This window comes from Schistocerca americana, chromosome 1, assembly GCF_021461395.2.
Source record: "Schistocerca americana isolate TAMUIC-IGC-003095 chromosome 1, iqSchAmer2.1, whole genome shotgun sequence".
NCBI lineage: Eukaryota > Metazoa > Arthropoda > Insecta > Orthoptera > Acrididae > Schistocerca > Schistocerca americana.
In genome coordinates this window covers 517,365,648-517,374,602 of record NC_060119.1, presented here as the reverse complement: position 1 = coordinate 517,374,602, position 8,955 = coordinate 517,365,648, and the positions used below count along the sequence as shown (strand labels likewise).

The following is an 8,955-nucleotide window of genomic DNA, read 5'->3' as shown; positions in this document are numbered from 1 at the left end:
ACCTTTTAGTTGCATTGACCTCGAAGCTTACGTCTGTTACACCGCCAGGGAAACATAGGATGTGTCAAAAATTTCAACTTAATCCAACTGCCCGATCCTATGAAAAAAAGAGGATCCCATTCGTTTGATGCGATTGTAAAATAACAATTTTTCCTTTGGTTATACTATGAGCCCTTGCTTCTTGCCAAATTTCAATATTCTAGGTCAACAGGAAGAACCCTGTTAAGTTTTGATTAGCTTGTCTCAAAATAGGCGACAAGCGACCGTATCTTTCGATTGCATTGACTTGGTGACAATTTTAACTTGGTACGTCTACCTATTCCTGAATAATTAAAAGATTTTTAACAGTCAGGTAGACAGAAGACAACGAAGTGATCCTTTTAAGTATTTAGCCGTTGAGGCATGGGACTAGTTATTGGGAACGACGTACGTGTAATTATTATTTAATTTCAATACATTGAAGTCCCAACCCACACAACTTGTTTATAATATAACGTCAAAAACTACCTTAATTCTCTGTTGGTCACCTTTGAAGGAATTACATTTGCAACAGTCACTCGGAAAGTATGAAATGCAAGTAACTCGATAATTAAGGATACACATGTTTTAGGTGATCAGACTTCGCGTGTATGTTCTCAGGAATTTTCTGCTATGTGGCGCTACACTCTCGTCACGACTATGCCTCCTCTTTCGCCAGTTTGTAGCTAGGCTGAAAGGGCTTTATAAACTGCTGCTACAAGCGGTTCTTCGAGTGGCAAAAATGAGCAACTTAAGTCAAAGTACTCCTTCGTGTTCCTGATAATTTGCAACAATTTATGCACTTCTCATTAATTTTTTTCCTTGTTGCTTTCCTAAGGTATTTCAAACAACTTTCAATTCATCACAAACATTTATTTTTCCAGGTACTAATTTTCCAACATTTTAGCATTACTAGTGTCCTCAGTATTGGCTTATAGTTTATAACATTCTCTGAAATTCAGGTGGTCATTTAAGTATTTGGGAACTCCCGAGAGGTATATACTCCAAGCCAATGATTTTCTTAGCCCAGAAGTGATTCATTTGTGTCTAATTTTTTAGTTTTAAATGGTAAAGCAATTCTTTAATTGAAGGAGATACGAGATGTATTTCCAAGACCTAAAATTTGCATCCCTCTTATTTGAATAATAATGCCCAAATTCACAGTAAGTTCTTACCCTGTTGAAATATATGGTTTCTAAAAGTTTTGCAGGACTAGTTTCAATGGCTTTCTTTGGTTAAAACCTTATAGCCAGCCAAAGTTGCTGGTGATTTTTTCTTCTTTTGGAGAACGTTTTGTTTGGAATACTTGCATCTCCAAAAAGCTAATTATAGTCTGCCCAGGCATGGGACATATTGCTACATGAAAGCACCACAAATAAGGTGTGGCAGAAGCATGGGGGTTGATCACTCTTAGACAGTTTAGCTTAGATAACCATCCATCCAACATGATACCATCATGAAGTGGTCATTATTATTACACGTCTCATACTCAATGATGCTCTCAAAATAGAGGAAAGATTGAACAGTCTAATCCAAGTTCTTGAATCAGATCTTTGCCAAATCTGACTCCTGCCATTACTGATTTGTCTCCCTTAAGTGCTCGTCATTTAGCACAATCCAGAGGGCACATCTAGCTTGGGAAATATATATTCTACAGGCTTTATCATTTTCTCCCCTGCTCATCCCAGTGTACTTTGACAGTGCTGGTGAAAATGCAAAGTGCTTAGATTCACCAGTATGAAGCCTACAATTACTTTTACAGTCAGATCCTGGCAGAACCATTAAATTCTCAGAAGTTTTAGTCACATGTTAAGTCAATCAATATGTTGTGGATATACCTGCTGTTGATATTAAAGGCAGAAATTTTAAACACCTCATTTAAAGATGTATTCATGTACCAAAGTTTGACCACTGCACAGACATAAGTAATGAATACCGAAAAGGAAATAAGAGTGGTGAACATGAAAGAGACAACAGATCCTGACACAATTCAAGTTTGGTTTTGCATTGAATGAACACACTGAATAAGGTCGAGACTGGAGGAAGAGTGCAGGTCACCACTACTAATTTTGCAAACAGGACACGAAGTAGGATACATGGAATTACAGAAAAGTAATACTGACACCCACATGTTTTAGGACGATATGTAGAAGAAAATAAGTTTCTCTCAAAATGTCGGGATGGCTTCAGAAAAACCAGTCATGTGAAACACAGATTGTTTTATTCGTACGCCTTGCAAACAATAGATGCAGACGAACAGGTAACTTGTGTCTTCCTATGATTGCAAAAGATGATTGACACTACAACAAATCGTTGACTGCTAACCAAAATATGCGATTATACGGGATATCTTAGCAAATATGTGACTGGTCTGAGGAATATGACTAATATAACCCAGTATATGAATTGGCTGATCACATAAAATCAGCATTGAGGAAGATGAATTGAAGACTTTCGCTGGAAGGGTTCTGCTCAAGTGCAGTGCATCTGTAAATAAAATGCATACAAGATGAAACCTATTCTAGAGTACTGTCTCAGTCTTTGGAGTCCCTCTCATGACAACAGACATTGAACAAATTAAAAAGACACACTGTGCTAGAACTGTAATATGTCAGACAGCTGGCACAAATGCCAGGAAACAAACTCTAAATCTGCAGAACAAAGATGATATAACTTTCCTGAAATCAAGTTCTGTAAATTGTATATCTCACGTAAGAATCAAGAGGATAAGAGATTAGAGCAGCTACACAAGCACTTCGACAATCTGTTTTTCCCTTGCTCAATGTGCAAGTGGGTTAAAATAAAATCTGTACTATTGATAAACTTTACCCTCAACCATGCACTGTATAATGACCTGCAGAGTATATGTGTAGAAATCACTTCAAGACAGCACAAGCAAAATACCTCACAAAACAGTAGTCTAAATGTATCAAAAAGTTTTTCTATAGAGATCATCGACCTTTTGATGGGAGAGATGCACCTGGAAGATTTAATTTTGGAAAGGGGGGTGGGGTGTGGCGCCATGATCTGTTACAATACAAGTGTCATACCATTAAGGAGGCTTACAGAATGGCAAATAAAAATATTGACAATGAAATAGAAAATAAAGCAGTGAAATTAAACTATTTAAAATTATCAATCAATTTTGTCCTTTTGTTCTACTTGGTGGTTTGGAAAAGAGCTCCTGCTCAAAAGCTGCTACTTAGACATATCTGCACTCATCTTACACACAGGGAAAATTTGTGGGTGGGCTGCAAGTTTAGTGATTGGCATTGCTTCTCTAACATTGTTGTTTATGCTTTTAACAAATGTACTATCTATGGTTACTGCACTATATTTGCATCTGCAATGGAATCCACAAATCCTCAAGTTACTAACAAAGGAACTATTTGCACAATGGAGCATTGTCGTCAATGTTACTAAGGAAATGATAAATTTATGACTGACAGCCACAAAATATTTTCTCTCTTTGGAGAATCCCAAAAGTGGCTCATCTTGGAGGGCCCTAAGACTGCAGTATTAATGACTCGCATTTGGAATCAGTCAACTCATACCTTGGGTGTAACGTTTTGTAGACTTATGAAATGGAACTATCACATAGCCTCAGTCATAGGTAATGCAGGTGACAGACCTGGTGGAATACTATGGAAGTGCAATCATTTAAGAAAGGAAATTGCTTAAAAATCATTTTTGCAACCTATCCTAGAATATTTCTTAAGTATCTGGGACCCATAACATGTAGAACTAATGGGATTCTAAATGTATACAGAAAAGGGTAACACAAATGGTCACAGGTCTGTAAGCCATGTAGGATAGTGCCACAGAGATGCTGAAGAATTTGAACTGAAGGACACCTTAAGAAGATAGTTTGTGTCTATCCCAGAAGGCTTGCTTAAAAAGTTTCAAGAAACAGCTTTAAACAATGACTCTAAAAATACACTGCAATCCCTACACATCATCACTTCCATATGGATTGTGAGGACCAGATTAGATTAATTACAGCACACGCAGAGGTCATCACTCTTCCCGTGTACCATATGTGAATGGAACAGGAAGAAGCCCTACTAACTGACACAATGGGAAGTAGCCTCTGCCCTGAACTACACTGTGGTTTGCAAACCACTGACATAGATGCTGAAGTACACAATATAGACTATGCACTAAGTAAATCAATTTTAACTGTGCAATTTTGTGAAACTGTTCTCAGAAGAGATTGAAGGCTCACTATCATGTAGCTTTTAGCTCATGCTGAACTACAAACAGGACTTCACTTTACCAAACACATTAGTACCTTCCATACATATGAGGAAAAAGCCAATAACACCAAATGTAAAAGAAATTATGCTCATGTACAGACCATATTTTAGTATTATTTTGGGCAGATTTTTACTGTATATGGTTATGGTAAAACTATCCAGGGATTGGTTCCTTGTTTACTTCAGGTAGTTTCAATAGATTTTTTAATACCTCAAGTGCTCCTATCAACATTATAAGTGTGTGTGTGTGTGTGTGTGTGTGTGTGTGTGGACTGGGTAGACATTCATCAATCTTGACTGTTTCATGTTTGAGTACTGCTCTTTTAAGTTTGTTAAGAGCTGAACTACCAGTATTTTAATTTGTCTTCTAAACAAGATGTTTGTATCAATTCCAACATGCACAAATACGCTCTGCTTTTCACAAACTTCTTGCTTCAGTGAGTATCATTGCTGTAATGGCCTTATGATTTCTAACCTTTTTGTCTTCAATTACAATCTGGATCTGTTAGTAGCCAGATGAGCTAAAATATTTGTCTTGTTTGTTGGCTGTTGACCTAATTATTGAAGGCAACTATTTTATAACGTGTTCAGTATTAGTCCAAAAGACCATCCCTATCTGCTGGTAAGGTATGTGTAATTTATCCAGTAAATCTTATGCACATTAATGTGACCCTCAGCTACCATTAAATAATTCGACTATTTCCATGGCCGATACAAACATCTGATCCCACACTCGCTTATTACTTTTGTCAGTGCTATTTTGCAACTGTAAACTTACTGGACTTATATGTTTTAGCTTCTCATAAACTCTCTTAAATGTTTCCTTCCTATATGTACCATGTATTTACGAAAATTTTCCAAAACACTACTCCAGTTTTCAACCATTTTAGTTTGTAATATTATGTGAGAGTAACTGCTTTTGATGGCCTCTTTTCTATGAGAGATTATTCTGCACAAGGAAAATGCACATGCACATTACATTCGTCTACTTATTGTAAATGTTTCCATATACTAGCAACTGAAAAGCCTACAATTAACAACTCATCCTTTCTTCTGTGTCTTTACCCGGACTTTGAAAGAATCTGCTGTTTGAACACACTGTGAGCTCTGTTTCATTATCAGTGAGAGACAGGGCCTTTAACATATAACTTATGAGAATGCAGTAACCAGTTCAGCCATCTCCCACACAACATAGTTCTGAATCTCTGCACAACAGGCCTGCCACTATCAGGTGATGGTTTGGTGACTGATTGGTTACATCTGTTGATCAGGAAAGGCTAACATTCCCATTCATAAAAGGAGTTACAGTCCTTCCAGTACATCAATGCAACTACAGTTATCACTCAAAATGAGCAATGAGCACACCCCACCAACAGAGTCAAAGCTTCAACCTGTCAAGGATCCCTCCCCTTTTCATCCAAATCTAAATCTTTGCACATCCAAATCTAAATCTTTGCATATTTGCCACACCAGCCTCTCATGTCTAGGACAAAGCATTAGTTACCCACCTCTGTTAGATTTATTGTGTCTTTTACTAATATTTTATTATGTACTTACCTTGTTAATCTTCTGTCCAAGAACAAAATTGAACTATGCCTATTAGGAAGTCAGTATCACTTAAGCAACATTGCAATCATTTTTCAATACTCCTTGTTCCAGAATAAAAACTGTACATTACATTAAAGAAAAAATAAATATGTAAATATTTAATGAAGGCCCAAACAAAGTTTGGCTTAATAGTTTCACACAAATACACTGTGTCTGATGGAATGCACTTATCCGAAACAGTATGTCATGCTCCCACTTCACTGTTTAAAATGTTTTCACAAATAGAGGATGCACAGACTAATAAATATTTTACATAGATAACCTACATTCGCTCACATATGCAGTATTTATAAAAGCACTCAAGGGATTAGTACACAGTTATTCTAAAGAGCAGTTGCTTCTTAAGCATAATTCTCAGGCTAGAAATCAAATATGATTTCTGAATTTGCAGACTGTACACCATCCTGAGAGGAAATTCTATGTACCTGATTATAAGAAAAACACAAGAGCTTGTAGCTATTTCACATCAAAACAAAATTCCAATAGTTTACATAATACATACACCAAATATCAGAATCAAAAGTATGAAAATTTCATGGCTAATTTGGCATACTTCATACACAATAGCTGTTTTGCCAGGATACTTGACCCTCAGCACATTTGCAGTTGATGATATAATGTAAACAAAAATAAGATCTACAAGCTTCGCTGAAGTGTAGTCGTGTAAAATTACTTTTTAATAATTGTGGCACGAAAATACAACATTGTGTGGAAAATTACATTGTGAATATTGTTTCATTTAACAGTTAACATAAGAAACAGTATACTCACAAAAAGGCGACTACTATTGACTTACAACTGAAAGTCGTAAAACAAATATACAATTCAAAATTTGAGGAGAGTCTCAGTTCAGTTGATTTATCGGGTATTACTTGGCTGCCTGTTTATTTTAGTATGATACTTTCCTTCCTAATAACACATTTCCAGCCACTTTCACAGATCAGCTAAATCTTCATAAAGTTATAAGATTTACAGAAGCCACATATGGTCAGCAAATATGCAGCTTACACATTTACACATACAACTTCACCACATTCTACAAACACAACCATAGAATCCACTTTGGTTAAACTTAAAAAAGTGGCTGTCTTTCTTTAGATTACACAGATTTGTTGCCCTGTTATACAGATGATGGCTTCTTTTTATTACATGTGTCCAGAAATAAATAGAACACTGCACAAATTCCACTGTTAAGTATTTATACTACCTATTGTTTTCCGTCTGCTCCTTCCTTAAAACACACACACACACACACACACACACACACACACACACACACACACACACAAATATATATATATATAATCAGTCTGTACAATTTCAGAATTGAGAACAGTCTTACTAACCACTGATTCAGACCATTATGAGCTATTATAAATTATACAGAATTACTGTAATTTCCACATGAAGAAATTTTTACTTACTTTTAACTCAGTATCATACTTTTCCTACCCATCGAAATAACAGCTAAGACATTAAGCAAGACAACTAAAGAGCAATCCATACTTATAGCAAGATATAGTAACTATTCATCATCTAATTTGCGTCTCTTCGAAGGTATATCATCACCAGAAATGGGAGATGAGCATTCAGAATCAACCTGACTTATCTCTAGGCTCTTCCTTCTTCGTAACCGTTCTTTTACTGCATGCAGTGAGTCTTCCCCATTTTCTCGGAATGGAGTGTCATCATTAGTTTTGTTTTTTGCTGGGCTATCTTCTAGTTCTATTACTTGTACATTACTTCTCTGCTGAAGCTTATGCTTGAATCTCTTTGGTCCTGGGGCACAGGGTACTTTAGTTATAGTTATTTCATTCCGACCCTGACCTGCTATTAATAATTCATCATCAGAGAGTTCAATAACATCAACACCACTCTTATTATCTGCTATATGGTCAAGTACCTCCTGTGACACATGCTGACTACAAGTTGGACAGTCTTCCAACCTACACACTTTCACATTACACAATCGCAGGTGTCGGCGTTTCATGTGGCCCACATACATAATATAACCTGACGGACCATCAAATGTTGCCTCACACTGTTCACAGTAATAGACCTTTTCCTGTTTTTGCTGCATTGCTGCCGGTATTGCACCTGTTCTACTTGCAGGACCTGGGCGTGGTCTTGCTGGCTGTGGAATTATTGTTATCTCGTCATTAATTTTCAATGGCTTCAGTATGGTGTCACCTGACTGCAATCTTGGTGGCTGCGTAGTTTTCTTGTCCACGACACCTCTCTTTGCAACTACACTGTGAGCAGAATACACGTGGTTCTCAAACTGTTTATACATTCCAAATGTTGCCGTGCATACTGTGCATTTGTATGACAGGTGTGCTGGTTTTAGAGACATATTGTGATCCCTTGCAACATGACTAAGAAGTTTCCATTGATAAACCTGGAATGAAAGAAACCTATGTAATTACACAGCATTCTTGTAAACAAATTATTTTATTTCAAACAAACTACAGAGAGAAAGCACAACACACGACACTAAAAATAGGACTCGGAAATAATAAATTCATAACTTAAGATTTTCACATGATGTACATAATTAGGCATGATGTGAAACAGCATGTACTATGCACCAATAATTTACAACCTCAATTCATGGATATATAGAACTAATGGCAAAGAGATGCACAACAGAAGTCAGTTGATCACAACTATTACTGACGTACACTGCTGGAAGTACTATATGCTTCAAATTTAGCACAATATATGCAAATAATGAAATTATTTAACAATATTATGAAAAGGAAAGTTGCCATGGACCATGTAGCAGAGATGCTGCGTTGCAGATAGCCACAACAAAAAGGCTGTTACAAATAAGCTTCAGGCCAGCAAGGCCTTCGCCAAGAATAGACCACACACACACACACACGAGACTGCAGTCATTGGCAACTGAAGCCACACTGTGAGCAGCAGCTGCACCAGTGCATGATGGGAGTGGTGACTGGGTGGGGATAAGGTGGACGCTGGGGCGGACAGGTGGTGGAATAGTAGGGTAGGGGACATGAAGTGCTGATGGGGGAGTGCGTGGGAATGAGGTGGAGGGAGGGTTGGGCAGCTA

The 8,955-nt window shown here is 37.1% G+C and overlaps 1 protein-coding gene across 2 annotated transcripts in view; it reads right to left on the bottom strand.

Moving 5' to 3' along the window:
• Positions 1-5,907: 5,907 nt before the first annotated feature.
• Positions 5,908-8,955, bottom strand: part of LOC124605244 — a 103,906-nt gene continuing 100,858 nt past the window's right edge. For both annotated transcript variants that reach the window (XM_047136800.1, XM_047136809.1), the window contains one exon: positions 5,908-8,280. In XM_047136800.1, the coding sequence (XP_046992756.1) occupies positions 7,408-8,280 (873 nt within the window). In that variant the 3' untranslated portion in view covers positions 5,908-7,407. The remainder of the gene's footprint in view (positions 8,281-8,955) is intronic.